The sequence below is a fragment of the Balaenoptera acutorostrata genome, chromosome 9, assembly GCF_949987535.1.
Source record: "Balaenoptera acutorostrata chromosome 9, mBalAcu1.1, whole genome shotgun sequence".
NCBI lineage: Eukaryota > Metazoa > Chordata > Mammalia > Artiodactyla > Balaenopteridae > Balaenoptera > Balaenoptera acutorostrata.
Window position 1 is genome coordinate 5,073,503 of NC_080072.1, and position 20,498 is coordinate 5,094,000.

Sequence of the window (20,498 nt, forward strand, 5' to 3'; positions counted from 1 at the left end):
TTGATGTCCCTTCCCATGAGCAGAGCTAATATGCAGGCCTCTGGGCTGATGGGTTCAAACCCCACCAGCGCCCAGATGTCCAGGCGGGGCGCCCTCTCAGCACGGCTCTTCAGTGGAAAGCAGAGGGTACCACACCAGCCTGGAGGACAGGAGTCCCTTGGGTTTCTGGCCCAGTCGGCTGTGGAGAAGCCACGGGGCACAAGGGGTGGCAGACCTGTTTCACTTTACTTTGTCCACCAGTGTCTCTCCGCAGAGAAGGGGGACAGTGCCTGGATTTCCCTTTGAGGAACCCCCCCACCTCCACGCGAGGTCCATGAAACTCTCCAGGTGGTGTGTCTGCTCCCACACCCCCTCCTGGGGTGGGCACAGATCAGTCCTGAGCCATCAGCAAACCCCATTACCCTCAGCCTTAGTGGCTGCTTTAGAGACAGGCAGATGGGAGTCGGCCTGGAAGGGGAGGGCAGGGGGCTCCTGGGAGCCACCTGTGCCATCGTGGGAGGGCCTGCCAGGAAAGAGAGCGCAAGCCCAGACGGGGAGAGGCGGGGCCGTGGGACACAGTGGGAGTGAGAACAGGTCACTTCTCAGACGCCCTAGTTCCTTGGGCCCATAGGCTTGCTTCCCTTCGAGCTGCTTCTATTACCGATCAAGTCCCCTCCCCCCACTCCCTCCCCACTCCCGCTCTCAGCCTCCACGTCTTCAGAGGTAAAACCTCAGCCCTTTCAGCAAAGCCTGAGCTGCCGTCCACCAGGGACCAGCAAAGTCATGAGGGATGTAGGGAGAACAGACCCAGCCTTGCCCTTTGGTGGGGGTCTCTGTCCAGCAGGAGAGAGCAAATGACACGCACACAAGCTGCCACTCCCCCGAGATGGGAGCTCCGAGGGCCACCCCCATTCATGGGGCCATGTGGCCTCCCCAGAGGGGTGTCATTTCGGAGCTGGCACTGTTGCCACCTGCTAGACGGGTTATGACAGATGATGAGAATGAGCTCCTGGGGGCTTCACGTGTGGCGAGGGGCCAACCACACCCCGCCACTGTCACCAAGCTCCCCTGCTCTCCAGCCCCCATGGGGACAGAGAACTCGGAACACCTCTCCAACAAGCTTTCCACTCTGCTCTCCACTGAAGAAGTGACGCAGGGACTATTCCCATTGGACAGGTGAGAAAACCGAGGCTCCGGAAGGCTGCGCTGCCCCAGGTCACAAGCTCTGGGAGCACAACACGGTTCTCCGGTTGAGGTCAGAGCCTGGCCGCTGTCTGACCCACCCCCCAGCCTGGGGTGGTGGTGAACTTCTCTGGGCACCCGAGGCTCGCAGGTGCCGTCGGCCAGCTCAGCAAAGGCTCCCGCCGGCCTGGTGCAGGCACCTTTCTCTCCCTGTGCTTTTCCCACCCCCAGCAGCCTGGAAAGAGCCCAGCCCTCCCGCCGGCTGCCCAGAAGGTATCAGGAGAATCAGTCTCAGAGCCATCCACTCACATGCTCCCTGAATGCTCCTCGGTGGCCAACGGGAAAGGCCGGAAAATGTGCAGGCTCAGGACCTCCGCGAGGAGCATAATTCAAATTCTTTCCCCCGGGTTTCATAACAGAGGCCCGGCTGGTTTCCTTAAATGGGGAATTTGCGAGCCACCCCGTTCCCAGAGCCCAGCTGGCGTGGATGTGCTCGTGCAGAGCCTTCAACGCTGCCACAGGCCCAGCCAAGCTCCACGGAGGAAAATCAAGTCCTGAAGCAAAGCCCTGCAGCCTGGTCTCGGCCCAGAGGGCAGAGGCTGGCTGCGGTTGTGGTTGTGTGTTATTTTAGGGAAGGGCCATTTTGCATTTTAAAGAGGGGGTTGGGTTTCAGCCCGGCTTTAACTCGAGACCCAGGAGCCACTGCAGCCCCTCGTGGGCTGGGTCAGGCCTGGGCCACCCCCCCAGCGCTGGGCCGATGTCTTCCCGGCCCCGGGTCCTCAGGGCCAGAGAGGCCTCCCTGGAGCCCGCTCTGCCGCCCGCGTGGGCACCTGGTGCTGGGAGGGGAGGTGCCTCCCCAGCCTCGCCGGGACACCTGCCCTTTGCCACCCGTGCTGCTGAACCTGACCAAGTCCAGGCCCTGGGGTCTGCGGGCCCTCCTGGCTATGGGGCTCTTGGTCACGTGCACCCTGAGATGGACGTTCAGACTGAGAACCTTCCTTCCTGATGACGCATCCGGGGCAGTATCCCCTCATCTGAGGAGGGACCCTAGCTGTGAGGCAGAAAGGCTGCATCACAAGAGGACACACGGAGACCACAGAGGTTCCAACAGGGCCGGGAGGAGGCAGCGCTGCCCCCTGCAGACGCGAGTCTGTGGCCAGGACGGAGAATGAAGCCCGCTATCCCCGCTCTCAGGACAGCAGTCCTGCCCCCAGGACTCAGCTCAAACTCATGGCAAGGACCACCGCCAGGCCAGTATTTGGCAGAGTGGGGTGCTGCCCATGGTCCCTATGCACTGGCCTGGAGTCCTCGCCTCCTGGGCAACGGTGTCTAAGGGGACGGAGCAGACACTGCTAACCTCGACCTCACCACAGACGAAGCTGGGACCAGAGTCCAGCGTTCTCACCGTCATTCGATCTGGTGAGTGGGACACTTAGCACCACCACTTTGCTCCACCATGCATCAGACACATCACTGGGGCGGCGGGAGATGTGGGGGAGAGGCTGGGGCCTCAGATATCCTGCCCAGGGCACCAACACCAAAGTCAACTCTGCCTCAGGGGCAGGGGTGTGATCCCAGCAGGATCCGGGGGAAGAACTCAGAGGCAAGATCAGAAAAGATTTCAAACATTTAAGAAGAAAAGACAGAGCCAGAGACGGACTAACTCCTAGGGATGCTACAGGCAAAGCCAGCCTGGGTGTGTGCATGAAGACGACTGCTCTCAACCAAGCACCAAGCACCTCCCCACTGAGCACCTCCCAACCAAGTACCAACCACCTCCCAACTGAGCACTTCCCAACTAAGTACTAAGCATCTCCCAACTGAGCACTTCCCAACCAAATACCAAACACCTCCCAACTGAGCACTTCCCAACCGAGCATCAAGCACCAAGCACTCCCAACTGAGCACCTCCCAACCAAGCACCAAGCACCTCCCAACTGAGCACTTCCCAACCAAGCATCAAACACCTCCCAACTGAGCACTTCCCAACCAAATACCAAGCACCTCCCAACTGAGCACTTCCCAACCGAGCATCAAGCACCTCCCACCGAGCATCAAGCACCAAGCACTCCCAACTGAGCACCTCCCAACCAAGCACCAAGCACCTCCCAACTGAGCACTTCCCAACTAAGTACCAAGCACCTCCCAACTGAGCACTTCCCAACAGAGCATCAAGCACCTCCCAACCGAGCATCAAGCGCCAAGCACTCCCAACTGAGCACTTCCCAACCAAGTATCAAGCACCTCCCAATGGAGCTCACACACACACAAACACTCAGCTTTTAAACCAGCAGCTCCAGAAGGCGCCAGCTATTCCGACATCAAAAGCCAGTCTAGTGCACTTTCTCAGTCAACACGCCGAGAAGCCCCCCGTAAGGAGGTTTACTTGGCCACCAAAGCACCCCCTCACCCAGGGTGCTCCCCGAGCTACCCACACACCAGCAGTGGCAAGACAGGCCTCCGCCTCCCAAACCTCATTCCACCCACCCCAGGGCGGGCTGAGAGGCCCCTCCATGCTGGGCTGCAGGCAGAGCGGCCAGTGTCACCACCCCTCCAGGGCAAGGAAGGGCACTGCCAGGGGCAACAGCAAGTCAGGGGCATCAGGACCAGAACCCAGAGTCCTATGGTGTTTCTGTTCCAGATGCCCAACAGCCATTTCTGACACATGAACAGCAGAGAAGTGGGCAGACACAGCAGTGGGTCGAGCACGGCTAGGAGGCAGGCGCCTGGCTTGATGCAGCCTGGCTAAGAGTGTGTCCTTCCCAGCTGGCAGGAAGAGGGAATAGAGGGCTGAGGGATGACTGAACGAACAGCTACCGCTCATGAAAGTCTGCAATGAGCCTGGCCTGGCCGGGCAGCTCGGTCATCTCCCCACAGTCTCTCCATCCCAGCCTTCAACTCTGCACATGTTCTTAGCTCTACCGCCACTCACAAAACCCCACCTGGAACTCATGGCTGGGCCCTGAGCCTTCGTAGGTCACGTGAGCTCAGCCAGACTGGGAGGCAGGGGGAAGCAGAGGGCTTCCAGAAGACACCAGAGAAACCATCCACAGCAAGTTCCACTTCTGGACAAGGAGTTTCACTTTTCCACCCGTTTTCAGCTGACGCAGTCATAAAGGAAGCGAAAGGTGTGAGTTCTACCTGTCAGAGCGCTCGCACCTCCTCGGACACCGTCACACACACACCTGAGACGTTTAATGATTCGAATCCACGGCCAAGCACATCAGTTGCCTCAGAGGCAGCGAGTTTTAAAAAAAACCACACTACAGGGTTTCAAGGGGAAATTGTTCGCAACAACAAATTCTGAAAGCGAACTCATTTTAAGACTGCCGCGTTTTCTCTAAAAAAGGTACGTGGGCTCAAGTAAGTTCCAGAGGGAAATCACGACCCCACCCACCCACACCAGGGAGAGGAGAGGTACTGGGTTTACCCGTGAGCGGGGTCCAAGGCGATGGCCCGCGGCTGGTCCAGGTCCTGCCAGAAGAGGACCTTCCGGGACGTCCCATTGAGGTTGGCCACCTCGATGCGATTGGTCTCCGAGTCCGTCCAGTACAGCTTCTTGCCGACCCAGTCGCAGGCCAGGCCGTCGGGCGACACCAGGCCGGAGATGACCACGTTCTGCACGGCAGCCCCGGTCTGGTTCAGGTAGGTCTGCTTGATGGCCTCCTCGCTCACATCCGTCCAGTACACGGCTCCCTTGGAGAACTGGAAATCCACCGCGGCCGCATCCTCCAGGCCGCTGACCACAATGGTGGACTCCAACTTGACTCCGCCGGCGTCCACCAGCCGTACGTCCCGGCGGTTGGCAAACAGGAGGAGCGGCGAGGCTGTGGGGGCAGAAGCAAACCGTGAGGACCGCAGGCTGAGCCGCGGGCCGCACAGCCCAGGACGGGGGGCTAGGTGCCCGGACCCTGCCCGGCCCGCGCCCGAGGCGCCCGGCTCCTTCCTTCCATCCCCAGCCACTGCCGGGAAGGCACCTGGGCGGGTCCAGCCACCCATTCAGAGGCTCTTTCAACGCAGCAGACAGCGCTGCAGTTACTGAAATCACCGTGTGTCCCACCCAGGCCCCTCCTCTGCAGGGCAGGAGGACACGCGGAGGGTTCGAGGTCAGGACGGTCTCCGGGGCTCCACCACTCCCACCATCACCATCATTATGTCACGTCTACAGTTCCTTGTGGCGGAAGGGACACGGCAAAAATTGAACACCGGGATGTAACAACTACATCCGAGCTGGGCATCCTGACCTCTTGCAAAGAGGAGATGGCCACCAAAGAACACCTGTCCCTAATCTCACCCCTCCCTGCCCCAAGCAGGTACACACAGATAATAAAGAGTGCGCATCCGCACAGGCTGATGGCTCTCTGCAGGTCACACACAGCACACAGGGCTGGGTAGGCTCCTCTCTGAGCCCCCTGGGCTCTCGGCACGCAGGCCTGGGCCGTGGGTGACAGTTCACCCATTTTACAGAAGGGTAAGATAAGGCTTCGAGAGGAACAAAGTTCAACAGCACACCAGAGGTGCCACACTCTGGAACACGCATCGTGTGCTGGTTGCACAGGTGTACTTAGTTTGTAAAAAGGCATCACTTTTCTGCGTATACGCACTTCAGTAAAAAGGTTTTTTTAATTAAAAAATGGAAGTTTCCCTGTTTTCCCAGCTGCTACAATACGCTGAGGGTCCCATTGGACCCTGCACTCCAGGACGGCTTGTCTGCCTGTCTAAGAATGCCCTGCCCTGCCCAGGGCCAGCACACAGCAGCTGCTCTATAAATACATTTCATCCTCCCCACCCAGCCCCTAGCACCCTAACTTCAAGACAGTGAGTCACCTCTGTGAGAGGTGAGAAGGGAAAAGGTGGGGTGCCCAGAAGGGTCTGGGTCCCCACTGCCAGCCAGAGGTTCCAGAGAGCAGAGTGGCAGTGACACACACCACGGGAGGCACTGCCGGCAGTCGGGTGCTATCCGAGGGTCAGAGGCCGGCCGGTCAGAGGACAGTGGGCAAGGGGATGATACCCAGGATCAGGGAGGGTCCAGACCTTCAGAGGAGGAAGAATCGTACAGACCAGGAGCAGAGGGCCTTCGCAGGAAGAGTCGTGTGGGATCTGGAGGCCCGTGGACCGAGGCAGCAAAGCTGCTGCAAACAGACACCCCACAGCACACGCAGGGCGACGGGTGCCCCCAGAGCACCTGCCCATTCATCGTCACCAGGGCCCCGCCGGCCACTGGAGCGCAGACGACCAGTAATCCCACCCCGCCTGCGAGGTTCACTGTGCCCGGCCTCCTGAGATTCCTCCCCTCTCATCCGGCGAAGGCAGGACCGGCCCGGGTGGTTCCTAACCTCGGGGGTCACAGAGCCCTCTGATAAGCTGACCCTCTCCCCAGAAACAGACACACACAGGTGCGCACACCAAGGCCCCGTGACGTTCCCCCGCCAGGGTGGACCCAGCTCCCGCCTGAGAACCCTTTGCGAAGGCCAGCAGGGAGGACGCTGACTTCTCTCTCTTCTCTAAACTAGCACCTCTGGGCGACAGTGCAAGGGACCATCTCAGGAGAAGGCAAGCTCCCCGCTGCCACAGGTATTCCAGTGGGAGTTGGTGGGAGTTCAGGTGAGGGACGAAACTCACCCGGCATCAGCCTCAAGAGGTGGACGGCCCCGCAGACAGGAGTCTCCAATCAGAGGCGTTCCAGCCCCCAGGGGAAGCGCTTTGGAGGGAGGTACCCACGGGGCGAGTCGCCAGTCCCAGCTGTTGGCCAGACACCCAGTAAGTTAACCCTTCCCGGCAGCCAAAGTCCCAGAGGAGACCAGGGAGCCTGGGCTGGGGGAGAATCCGGAGGCAGGGAGCCCTGGAAGCTGCCCCCGGCACAAAAATTCCTAATTCTGCTCCATTCTTTCTCCCCGAACTGGAAAGACCACATTTTCCCCACGGTTTACACTCTGGGCAGTTCAGGTGCACCCTTCAAAGGCCACAGGTGATGGGGGGTGGATTTCAATTTCCTGCGCTTTTCCCAAACTGAGACTCCTAGGAGGGCCAGGGCGGGCAGGCTCTCTCCAGGAGAAGCCACTCCTGCTTCGAAGACATTTAGAAACCACCACACACTCATCTCCTAAGTCTGAAGAGGCACCCACTTCACTCTCCCGTCACCCTGGGTACTCATGGCGATAGGGGCCTCTTGTGGGGGGCTGCCCCCCCCAGCTGGCACCTACCCGCCCACTGCCCCTCCTAGGGCTTGGGGAGCCCCGACTGATGCGGCCCCAAGCCTCCCAGGGGCCACGGGTACCCTGGCTCATCTGGGGGATGTGGCCTCCTGGGGCCCCTCCTGCCCCACGGGAGGAGAGAGGCTGGGGAGGCGGGCAGGATTAGAGTAGCCAGGTGAGGGGCTGGCGTCGGGACAGGCTGTCCTGAGGAGTGATGCACTGGGCTGAGTCCACGACAGAGCCGGCCAGCGGGCAGGCAGCGGGGTGTCGTGTAGCACATGCCAGCCTGGCTGGGACACGCAACCGAACCAAGAACCCACCCTCGTGTCCTGTATTACGTGGGGGGAAAAGACAACAAGCGACCCACATGATGGGTAAGGCGATGTCAGTTATGCCTCGCAACATCAATGCTGCGGTTTGCAAAACAGAGCAGGGTAAAGGATTTGGGAGTGGGGTCTGCCGTTTCACATAAGATGGTCAGGGTGGCCTCGCTGAGAAAGCGACACCTGGGCAAAGACTTGAAGGGGGCGAGAGAGGGCCGGAGGGAGGGCATCCTGGCAGAGGGGATGACCAGTGCAAAGGTCCTGGGGTGAAGCATGCAGGAGGTGGCAGACACTGGTCCTGTGTGCTCCTTCCCGAGGTGACATGCCCACGGGCCCAAGACCCTGTAGGTCAGGGGGCTCAGGTGCGTATCTCCCAGGTGAGGAGACTGCAGCTCTTGGAAGGGTGCTTTGACCTGCCCCAGGTCACGCCAGGGCTGATCTCTTGACCAGTGGCCCAAGCTTTTGGGGCAGTGAGGAGAAGAAACAAGCAGTGTGAGGAGGGAGAGGAGTGCAGGGCAGAGAGGCTGAGAGCTGGGCCGGAAGCCCAGCCACCACCGCACCCCAGGACTCACGCGGGGTCACCTGGCCGCCACAGATGCAGGAACAGCCCTTCTAGGAAATACCACGGTATCTGGTATTAAGGACCATAAAACATTTAAACCCTCTCCCTAGGGATCAGCCTCACAGGACCTTATCCCAAGGAACACCTGAAGGAAGGAAAAGGTCCTAGACACAATATTTGCTGCAGCCTTCCTTATAATAAGAAAAATAAACAAATAAAAAATCTCCAACATCGGGGTGCCTAGGCTGTTCTCTCAGTAGAAAGTTGTGTCCATTAAAGTAGTAAGAAAGGGCTTCCCTGGTGGCGCAGTGGTTGAGAATCTGCCTGCTAGTGCAGGGGACACGGGTTCGAGCCCTGGTCTGGGAGGATCCCACATGCCGCGGAGCGGCTGGGCCCGTGAGCCACAGCTGCTGAGCCTGCGCGTCTGGAGCCTGTGCCCCGCAACGGGAGGGGCCGCGATAGTGAAAGGCCCGCGCACCGCGATGAAGAGCGGTCCCCGCACCGCATGAGGAGTGGCCCCCGCTTGCCGCAACTGGAGAAAGCCCTCGCACGAACCGAGGACCCAACGCAGCCAAAAATAAATAAATAAATAAATAAAGTAGGGGAAAAAAAAAAATTATTAAAAAAAAAAAAAAAAAAAAAAAAAAGTAGTAAGAAAATGACTGCAGTGACACCAGAAAATGTGTAAGAAATGTTAAGTCAACACACACACAACGTAACTATAAACTCCGATTTGTACTAGAATTGCAGGTATGAGAAGGTGCTAGGTGGGGACAAAGATAGAAAAAAGGACTGCATAATGAAAGATGACTTTGTTGAGTCTCTGGATAAATATCTTTAAATGTTTTAACCCCAGGTTCCATTTATGTTCCTATGACATTCTCTGTGCAAGTTTCTTTTTTTTTCAGGACCACGTATCGCAAGGGTACACAGACCGGGTCGGCCCCCCGAGTGAGCAGCCTGAGGCCAGCTCAGGGGCACGGCTCAGATCTAGGCCTCCCTGAGCTCAGCGTCCTGTGAGACGGGGGTCCTCACCGCAACCCCACCTCAGAGACAGTGAGGCTTCAACAGAACAATTCACACAAAGCCTCAGCCCGGTAGCAGCACATTTTAGGCACTCAGTAAACACCAGCCGGGGCAGCGCTGGTACGTGTAGCTCATTAAATGTTTCTTTCATCCAGTCCCGGGCCGGTCCTGCTACAAAGGAAAGCACATCAGCTCAGACTCTCGTTCAAACCCCAGCCTGGCCTCCAGCTGCGAGATTTGGGGCCAGACTTTTTATCTCTGCTCTGAGCCTGTTTCCTTATCCATCCAGCAGGAAATGGTAATTACTTAAAAGGCACCGCTGGCTGCTGTGGGGCTGCAGTGCAGAGCACCCAGCAGGTCCTCAAAAAGTTACCTGTCGAGGGGCTTCCCTGGTGGCGCAGTGGTTAAGAATCCGCCTGCCAATGCAGAGAATGCGGGTTCAATCCCTGGTCTGGGAAGATCCCACATGCCGCGGAGCAACTAAGCCTGTGCACCACAACTACTGAGCCTGTGCTCTAGAGCCCGCAAGCCACAACTACTAAGCCCGCGAGCCACAACTACTGAGCCCACGCACCTGGAGCCCGCGCTCCACAACGGGAGAAGCCACCGCAATGAGAAGCCCGCGCACTGCAACGAAAAGTAGCCCCCGCTCACCGCAACTGGAAAAAAGCCCGCGCGCAGCAACAAAGACCCAATGCAGCCAAAAATAATTAATTTTAAAAAGTTACCCGTCGAGCTGCTACGTGACCCAGCAATTCCACTCCCAGGTGTGTACCCATGAGAATTAAGAGGACTCAAATAAATACTTGCACACGCATGGTCACAGCAGCACGATTCACAATCGCCCAAAGGCAGAGGTAGCCCAAATGTCCATCCACGGACAAATGGATAAACAAAATGTGCTCTATCCATACAATGAAATATCATTCAGCCATAAAAAGCAGTGAAGGACTGACACAGGCTACAACATGGATGAGCCTTGAAAACATGATGCTCCAGAAGAAGACAGACACAAAAAGCCACACAGCATAGGATTCCAGTCACATGAAATGTCCCAAGTAGGCAAATCCACAAAGACAGACACACAGATTGGTAGTGGCCAGGGGCTGGTGGGGGGGGGGGGGGGAATGAGGCAAAACCGCTTAATGGGGACAGGGTTTCCTATGGGGGCAATGGAATGTTCTGGAACTAGATCGTGGTGGCTACCCAACATTGTGAATGCACTAAAGGCCAATGGATTATTCACTTTAAAATGGTTAATTTTACATTGCGTAAATTTCACCTCAATAGATCATTTCTAAAGGCACCACTGCACCCCAAGCCCACTGAATTCCCCCCGTGACCTTCTTCCTTCATCCTGGCTTCCCAATCGGCTAACTCAGGCATGGATGACCCTTTCTGTGACCCTGGATTCACGCAGCCCCTTCTTGGCCTGGCCCTCAGAACACCCACAGAGTTCTGCGGGTTCTCCGTGTTTCCCTGCCAGGGGACGGGGAGTAGACCACTCCCACCTATTTCTAGGGTAGGTCTGCCGTTCCCAGCATCCTCGGCCCGTCAGTGTCAGAAAAAGGCCACTCTTTCCCCTCCTGGCCCGGGTACCAGGACCCGTGATTAACGTGCAGTCCCTACCACAGTGGAATCAGGAGTCTGAAGATCCAATGCCAACAATCCCATTTTAACCCATGTAAGCATAGCCAGTATTTATATATAGAATTCATAGCAGATGTCTGGGCTTCCATTCCAATAGCCTGTATTTTACACTGTTCACATGGTTACACTAAACACAACCCAACTCACTGTAACCCAATCCTCTGCTACTACACCAAAATAAGCAACGTTTTTAGTACATGCCTTATTGATATTCACCAAGCGTTACATTGCTCACTGGAGCAGGCTGGAGGCTGGAGGCAAACTATGGATTTACGGGTCAGGAATGGTCCTTCGTCCCACACCAGCACCACGGGGAAGGCCAAGAAATGGAAGACAACGTGGGGTACACTCAGGGAGCCTACAGCGCAGTTGGGCAGGACACACATTATACACACATGTGCACATGCAGTTAACCGCCTAAGCAGGAAGAGAAGGCAGGTGAGTGACATGGACAGGGAGGTGCCTGGAGGAGAACAAGCTGTCTGGTGAAGCTGGGCGGCCTCCCTGGAGGAGGCAGACATGAACAAGACTTAGCGAATGCCTAGCATGCGGAGGTCCGACCCCGAGATGCAGCTATGTGCTCAAGGCAATGAGTTCTACCCACGGTAACTTTCCTGACGCCTAACGGCTCTGGGAGGCTTCTAGCTTGGGCTTCTCAAAGTAGGCACTCGCCACCCCTCCTTCGCACTTGTTCACACCTGCATCCCCAGGGGCAGGAGCTCCTCCTCCAGCTGTGCCTGCGTCTGCTTCCACGTGCCCTCTGTTCTCTACTTGCCCAGCCCCGCACCACACCACGTGCTGAGCAGGAGGCTTTCCAACCAGCCCCGACTGCCGGAAGAGACAGTCCCTCCTAATTCGTGTCCTTCAGAAAGCCCTGGCTGCCCCGGGTCCACTACATCCCCTTACACATTTTACAACCAGCTCCCCAAGTTCCATAAAATCCGCGTTGGGATTTTTCACGGCATTGCTTTTAAAGTGTTTACAATATGAAAAAAGCAAAAATGTCAGAGCTTAGCTGGCAGGACAGAGAGACAATGATGTTCATGACACTGTTGTCTGTGGTGGTGAAAGCCTGGGTTTACTAGTTTATTCAATTATGGTGGGAGATGGATGGGGGTGATGGTTGTACAACATGAATGTACTTCATGCTACCGAACTGGACACTTTAAAATGGCTAAGAGGGTAAATTTTAAAGTTATGTGTACTTTAACACTATTCAAAATAATAACATGAATAAAAACTGATGGTCTAGTAATACTGTAGAATATTATAAGCTACTAAAAAGAATGACTCAGAACTACAGCTACAGCCTTCATTCAGGATTTGTTATTTTACATGTTGGCTGGTCATTAAAGCATGTCTACTATGTGCTATTTATTCATTAACTGAAGCCAGTGTAGACTCATCTATACCTATTTCGTGAAATGGGTTAAGATCTAATATTCCCATTTACTTTGATGTTCAAATGTTTCCTACGTTTGGACAGTAAGAGTCCCTTTACGTTGGCTCTTGGGTCCCCTTGACACGTCCCCACCATCGCTTGAGGATTTCTTTACTTTCTTTCTGGGACAGTGACATGCTCCAGGCTCCTGTGTATTTCTCCCTGCCCCCGCCAGAGAATCGGCCCTTCCTCGAGGAGCTCTGGTTCCTTTGAGTGGAGAGTGATCCTTAGAAGCCAAGACCTGGGTGCTGGGTGTGCTCACTGCTTCTGGGCCTTCTCGGCAGACGGAGCTGGGAAACACACACACAGTCACTCCTCCTTATTCACAGATGCCAGCCTGAAGGGTCGCCCACTGGCTCAGATTTATTTATAACCCCATCGATGCCCAGGAGCTTTCCGATCATTCCTGGACACGCACATGCACAGAGGGGCGGAAAAACAGAGTCGCCTGATGCACCAGCTCCCAGCCAAGGTGGCACAGGCGAGCTCTGCCCTCCTGCCTCAGCTCACACTATAAAAGAGCGCCCTCTCCAGTTGTTAGTGCCACATTGTTGGCATTTCTGTGCTTTCTGTGGGTGATTTCACTATTGAAAACGGCCCCAGGCACAGGGCTGAGGGGCTATTGGTGTGCGGGGTAGCTGCAGTGTGGTGTACGCACAGAGGAAATGGGAGTTAGATGAGCTTACAGCATCACTGGTCATGGGCCAGTGTGAGTGAACCAGCAATACCTATTACATCAGGTGTCTTTAAACAGAAACACAGGTCTAACAAGGTTGCATGTCGATCGGCAGATGAAAATGTGACCAGAAGCTCTGGGGGGGGGGGAACCCAAGCCTGTATCTCCCCCACGACCAGTGGTTCAGAATTCACTCATTCAGTGTTTGCGGTGGCTTTATACACCAGAATTACTGTGAATAACGAAAACCCACTGTATATGTATATACGTACATTCCTACACACACACCCATAATATTTCTCTATTTCTCTGTGTGTGTGTGTGTGTGTATACACGTGGTAAAAATCCATGACTTCATGGCTGTCTTTGCAATGTTAAACCTTTCCTCGGGGTACTTTCTAGTCTCCCCTCTTTCTACGTTTGTCAGTACGCTCTCCAAAGTGGAAACGTGGCTTTTGTGATGGTCAATAAATTTACTTACCTGCTCAGTATCACCAACTCCCAACCACTCCCATAGGCTCTGCTGGCCTCCCCGCCACCAACCTCCCCCAGCCCATGTCACCAGTGGCACCTCTACGTGGCACCCCACCATGACCTCACATCCTCAAATGCCAGGCACCAACATTTCTGCACCGGGAAGGGAAGGGAAGAGCACCGCTGGGAATCGTGCTGAATCCATAGATCACTGAGGGGAAAACTGACATTTCTACGATATTGTCTTCCTATCCATGAACATTTATCTAGGTCTTCTTTAGTGTCCCCGTAAAATTTTGTTATTTTTTTTTTTTGCATACAATCTGGCACATTATTTCTTCAATATACCCCCAGGTGCTTCAAATAAAATTCAAAGCATTAAAAAAAAAAATGAAACTAGCATGACTGTAACAGAGAGAGATTGCCAAATTCCCATGAATCTTATGATAAAACATGAAACTTCAAAGACACTTGGGTTGGGATGGGGACAAAGCCTCCCCCACTCCCCAGGCAGGAAAGCTCTATTTCCCCTCTAAGAGGAAATAGGCGAAAAGCACTGATCTGGCTAAAACGATGGGACCAAGGAGAAACCTGTGCGGTCCCCCAAAGTGCAAGCGAACGAGCCTCCCCAGCTACGAGAACAGAAAAGCTCCGTCCCTCCCCTCCAAGTGCAATAAAAGAACCACACGCGGCTTGGCCCAGAATGAGGCTCGGAGATCTTAAAATGGCTGGAAATAGTCACTGCTGTACCATTAGTAGCATCTCAGCAAAATCACACCTCAGTGTCTCATGGAACTTTCCTAATTAAGGGAGAAGCAATACTAAAAATCCAAGCTCACTTTTCTGTGGGAAGTTCCTCGAAGCCGAGGGCCCCCCGCCCCACATTTCCGTCCCTGCCCTCAGCTCCCGGGAGGCCCTCGCCACCTGTGCTGCTCTCACAGCGGGGGCAGCGGCCACGGGAGCCCTCGTGCAGCTACAGCGACCACACTTCCGGCCACAGAACCCCGTGTTTGATGTCGGGCTTCGACCCAACTGAGATAGGCTCTTTTTGGTGACACCATCCTGCAGTTGTCTAAATGTTCTAAAGGAGAGACTTGACATTTACAACAATAATAAAATCTTGGGTTTCCTTTAACTGAACAGATGTTCTGCCTTTTATGGAAAGCTCAGCAAACTCAAACTTGTAGGCCTGAAAGGGCTGAGCCCGAGTGATGAATCTTTGATAACATCTCCGAATGCCCGGGAATGATTCTACTCCCCAGTTTCCACCTCGGCTGAGTTATCACAGCCCCCACCCAACCACCCACCCAAAGACTCCTCACCATCCATCCATCCATCCATCCATCCACCCACCCACCCACCCATCTCAGAACCCACTGAGCCAGGGAATATCCCCAAATTCCTCTCTCCGTCCCCGTACCAAGGCCTCAGGCCCCCCACCCTCTCCACCCCCATGCCTTTCACTGCTCCCACTCCCACCAAACCCTCCCTGGAGGCTACGCCGGGCCCCGGTGAAAGCCTGGGTCCTCTGTGAGCCCTCCCAGCCCGCCCCGCTTCCCCGAGGGTGTTGTGTGTACCCTCACCAGGCGGGCCACACCCCACTCCCCAGGGCAGGGATGGGGGTGTCACCCACACGGTCCCATGCAGAACACGGCTGGCTGCCAAAGGGGCGGTGGTCCACCCTTCCCATTCCAGGCACTTTTTAAAAAAAATTTATTCATTCATTCATTCATTCAGCTGCACCGGGTCTTAGTCGTGGCACGTGGGATCTTTCGCGTGCGGGATCTTCGTTGCAGCACGTGGGCTCTTTAGTTGCGGCATGCGGGCTCTTAGTTGCAGCATGCGTGTGGGATCTAGTTCGCTGACCAGGGATGGAACCCGGGCCCCCTGCCCTGGGAGCGCGGAGTCTTAACCACTGCGCCACCCAGGAAGTCTCCAGGCGCTGTCTTGATGATGATCGATTGATTGATTGAGTTGCTGCCATTCGCATACAAATCACGAAGAAACGCCAGATTTCGCTTCAAATCTGTAGCAGATGTCGCCACGGTCGGCAGACAACTGTAAGCCATTCTGAAGGACAGCCTGCCTTTTCCCAAACCAAGGCTGCTCGGGTTATAAAGAGCTTTTATCACGACCACAGGGGTGGGGGCGTTCGGAACAGACACAACTAGAATGCGGCTCCCGGGGCCAGGCACACGGGTGATGGCCGGGAAGGAGCTCGAGGAAACTTCCGGAACACTGGGAAGTCCTACGCTCAACCCGGGCTGACAGGTGAGCTGTGGATATTCACCAACCTGCTTTCCTAAGGTCTGTGTGCACATGGCTGGGTGCGGGACAAAGGCCACCCCCCACCCCCGTCCCAGCCCAGCCATGTGGTCACACCCTGCTCCCCGCACTCACCCCACACTTGCCCGGCTCCCACTGCCTCCCCACCTGCCTCCCCCTCTCCGTCCACACGTTCCCCGCCCACCGCCCCGACCCTCAGCCAGACCCAGGCCCCCACTCAGCTTGGAGAGCACCCTCTCCCTTCCAGCTCGGTCAACCCCGTTTCTGAGGTTCCCCAGCCCCCATCCCAGTCTCTCTAATACGTACATACATAAACACACACACGCACACACACACACACACACACACACACACACACACACACACACACACACACGCATGCACACGGCCTATAGGAAGGTGGTAATTAACCCTGAGGCCCCCGGCAAGCTTCCCGAGCAGGGTCCACATTTCAAAGGTCAGGGAAGCAGGGACCACATTTCAAAGGTCAGGGAAGCAGGCAAACAGGAAACGGTTGGGGGGCAGGTTTGGGGGGGGTGGAGCAGGAAAGAAGAAATCAGCTGCAAAAGATAAAAAGAAAATGAGGTAGTTTGTTTCAGCCACCTTAGAGCACAAAGAAACTTAGGACGTGGGCCTCCCGGTCTTCATGAAACAGGGACATGGGCTGGGGGGTTGTCCCCTGCATAGGGGGCTATGGCCCTGACACGGGGCCACTCAGGCCCTAGGGCAGGCAGGAGGGCACACTGGCCATGCTGAGGACAGGACTGAACCTCCGTTCTGGGAAGAGCCTGGGCTTGGAAGGTACTGGAAGACCTGGGGGACAAACAAAGGGCCAGAACCTGACCCAGGTCCAGTGCCTGCAGAGGGACCCCTGGGTGTCAGGGCAGCCAACCGCCCCCAAGGGCTACTCTGTGGGTCCCGACCCTGACCCAGCTGACCTGGCCCGTTTCAGGAATGACCGTGTGGCCTTAATTCCCACCCAGCAAAGGGTCACCCCCAGGGATGACATCAGATTGTCACCGAGCCCCCCACCTCGCAAGTGGTAACCACCAGTGCCCAGCCCCCAGCCCAACACCCACAGGGGACCACAGACCCAAGGGGGCTGGGCAGAGGAAGAAATGCCTGCTGTGTGCTCCCAACCCTCTACCTTTGCCCAACTACCCTCATGACCCCCTGCTGAGGGAGGAGCTAGCTTATCTACCTTTTTTAGTAGATAAGGTATCCAAAGCACAGCGGTCACCAAGGTCACCAAGGTCACATAGCAAGGCCACGCAGCACGCAATTGGCAGGGGCGGGGGTGGAGCCCCGATCCTGCGCTGGGCTTTTCCCTCCACCACCTCCCCCGCCCCAAAACCCTATGGACTCTAGACTAAATCTGTGTGAGGGAACAAAGCCCCAAAGCAACCAACAAGTACCTCCAGGAACATAAATGTCGACAAATCTCACCAAATCCCTTGATGAGAACGGCCGGGAGCTTACTCTGACCTTAAGACTCAAACAGGACGCTGGGTCATCCCACACGGTCAGCGGAGAGAGAGAGGGCCACCATCCAGAGGTGACAGCTTGAAGAAGCCACCCCAAAGCGAGGGTGGCAGTAAAGAGCAGTGCCGGCGACGTCGTGTGTCACCCTGGGCACAACCCGGCTCGTAGGACAGTCACCGCCCTCTCTCCCCAACCTGTCAAGGCTGCCTAGGCAGAGGGGGACCCAGGGGCACGTGATTACCAGTCTAAAGGCTCTGAGAAGTCCCGCAGTGAGAAACCTAGTTCACTTCCTAAGCCCCAGGATTCCCCAGATGCATCTGATCACAAATAGTTTCTAGTCTTGGCCCAGGGGATACGTTTTGCAAAACCTGGGGTCCTAGGATGTTGGTGATCTCAGCTCCACACCCTCACTTTCCACCACCCCAGCCGCCTCCCCCGCCTTTCACGGACAAGGAGGCTGATGGCCACCGAGATCCGGGGCTCCCTGGGGAGGGGGGCCTCACTCACCCCATACATGCAGCTGCCACGAGGAGCCCCTCCGGCTGTGGCCAGTGGCTGCCAGCCTTGATGGAGAGGCTTCCTCCATCTGGTTACGAGGAAATCGTTTACAACAGACCACCCGGGATACACATGACCCAACAGTCTCCAAGGCATCGGTCCACACTCCACGACCAATGCAGCACAGAACCGGTGACCCAACTGACCGGGACCCCCAGGCCGAGTGCTCGCATCCGGCCCGCAGGCCACCCAGAGCTGGTTCACAACTACTATCTAGAATCCAGTCCAAACACCAGTGAGGAGAGGACACGTCCCACGCCAGGGCCAGTCAGCAGAGACAGATGGCCTTTCCCCAGACCGGGTCCATTACTGTAGCCCATCGGTGGTGGAAGCCGGGGTCTACGGAACACTGCACAGCGGAGATTTTCCTGCAAGGGCAAGTGCTTCTCCATGAAAGCCATTTCCCCCATAATTATGTTTTAATTGGGCAAATATATATATTCCACCGCAGTGGCTGTGCAGGTGCTGATAGGGCTGGGGGGCCGGAAGCAGAGGCCCAGGGGCCTGAGAGGGAAGGAAACAGGTGGTGAGGGCTCACCTCAGGCACCTCTGTCCCTCCCTCCCTCCCCTGCACCCACAAACGCCCCGACACACACACCCACACATGCACTCACTCTGCAAGCCCTAATTCAGCGACAGTGGGATGTTACCCACTCAGTGATACCTAGGACAAGTCTTTAGGGAATATGACATTTGATTTATGTCTGCCCATGTGCGTTCTCACTAATTAGAAGGTTCAGGGCAGAGCAGGAAAAATATGTATTTCAGAGTCCCAGTTTGACTTGCCAGAAACCAGCCCATTCCTAACATTCTTATTTTCGACAAAATATAGCATTCTGATTACATACCATTTCGGTTCCACGGCTCCCGGCCTGCCAGGCTCCCGGAAGCGGCCCAAGGCCACGGCAAAGATGGAGAGACAGGTCTTGGGATGGGGACTGACTCGGGCCCTGGAGGATGACACGCCCGTCCCTTCGGGCAGAAGGCAAGTCAGCCCAAGGCCCAAGGCCCCAACCTAAACAGGCCCCAGGTGGCCCCCCAGGTCTGTACAGGAGGCGGGCCACCCCGGAGAGGGGTTCTCGCGGCACTGCCCCCTCCAGGCCTGTTTCCTTGTCTGGACCGAGGGCCCAGCATCACGCTTATGTAAATGCACTGTGGCTCGTCAGCCAACTCAAATAGCAAGTAAGAGGTAGGCACTGGAGTCTCAGTCTGCCAACTGCGGTCCCTGTACGACCCTGAGAGGTCCTCAGGCTCTCCTAGCCTCAGCTTGCTCATCTGTGCGATGGGGTCTGATGGCATCCCGCCCCCAGAGAGGAGAAGGGTTCAATGAGTCAATCGATGAACATCTCAGAGCCTGCCTGGTACACTGTACGTTTTCAATAAATGTGAGCTATTTTTATCTATCGAGTCTAGAGATTTCTATCTCGGGCGTTCTAAGGCAGGACGTATTGACCCAAAAATAAAGATTTTCATTAAATGTAGGCCTCCAATAAAGTGATCCCATAGAGATCGTTCTTAATGGAGACCCGTATCAGAACCGCCCTAAGTGCAAGCTTTCAGGGTCACTTAGCTGTCCTTGGGAATCAACCAAGGAGGCACTTCTAAGGGTACTGTGTGTGCGCACACGTGTGTGTGTGTGTGTGTGTGTGTGTGTGTGTGTGTGAGTGAACGCGCACGTGCCTCTGTGTGGTTCACAGGTCCCCCAAGGAGCACACACGCCCTGTGTCTCAAGTAACAAAGCGAGAGGCCAAGCAGCGGAGGAGGGCCTGAAGGCCCCTGGGCTCTGGTGATGCCCACCTGGTTCTACCTGGCTCTCCAGCCAACTCTGCACCTGCACTGTGTCCTGGAGACCTGCCCTTGGCACAGGACTGGTATTTGATACAAGAAAGACAAAAAGAAGAGGAAAGGGGCCAGATCAACTCCTGGTAAGAGAGACAGTACCAAGTCCCAGGGTCCACAAACGCAATGCAGACACAAGAATTTAGCGCAAGGCCACACAGTTAACTCAAGGACTGGGGACAAAGGTGCAGGCTGCAGTGCCTCTAAGTCCCAACCCTCAAATCCCCCCCCACAGGCAAGCAGACAGCCAGGCCCCCGGCAGTCAGCCAGGGCCTCTCACCAGGCTGGCACGGACTGGTCATTTCCACCGAGGTGGGGGAAGGTGGGATCGTCCCACCTCCCCCCATGCCCACTGGCAAGGAAGGTGGCGTGTTCCCTGTGTGGTTACAGAGACCTCATTGTTCTGCCCCGCAGAGAGGAAACTGGAGAGGTGAGCTCAGAATGCATTTTGGAATCAGCAGAAAAGAACATCTGGGAAAGGAAACACGCTTCAGAAACAAACATACCTTTGTACCAGCTTTTCTTTAAATGTAGCAAAAAAATAATGATAATAAAGACGTGCCAAGTTGACCATCATTCTACAAAATCTCCTTTTTTTGGGGCAAAATTGGGAGGCTCTGTTTTCCAATGATCTTCTGTTCCTGGAAAAAAGCAGCCATCTGGGTGCCAAGACCCAGAGACTGCCCCAGGAGCCAACAGGACCTCGGGCTCAGGATACCTAGTCCCACAGAGAGAAGGGGACAGACGAAAACCATCAGATAAAAGAAAACTCAAACCTCTTGCCCCCGGTCCCTGCTAAAGCCTCTCAGGACGCTGACATTCTCTG

At 55.8% G+C, this 20,498-nt stretch overlaps 1 protein-coding gene across 3 annotated transcripts in view; it reads right to left on the minus strand.

The window, feature by feature from the left end:
* Positions 1-20,498, minus strand: part of LRP5 (LDL receptor related protein 5) — a 108,952-nt gene that overhangs the window by 74,699 nt on the left and 13,755 nt on the right. For all 3 annotated transcript variants that reach the window (XM_057552977.1, XM_057552976.1, XM_057552978.1), the window contains exon 2: positions 4,592-4,988. In XM_057552977.1, the coding sequence (XP_057408960.1) occupies positions 4,592-4,988 (397 nt within the window). The remainder of the gene's footprint in view (positions 1-4,591; positions 4,989-20,498) is intronic.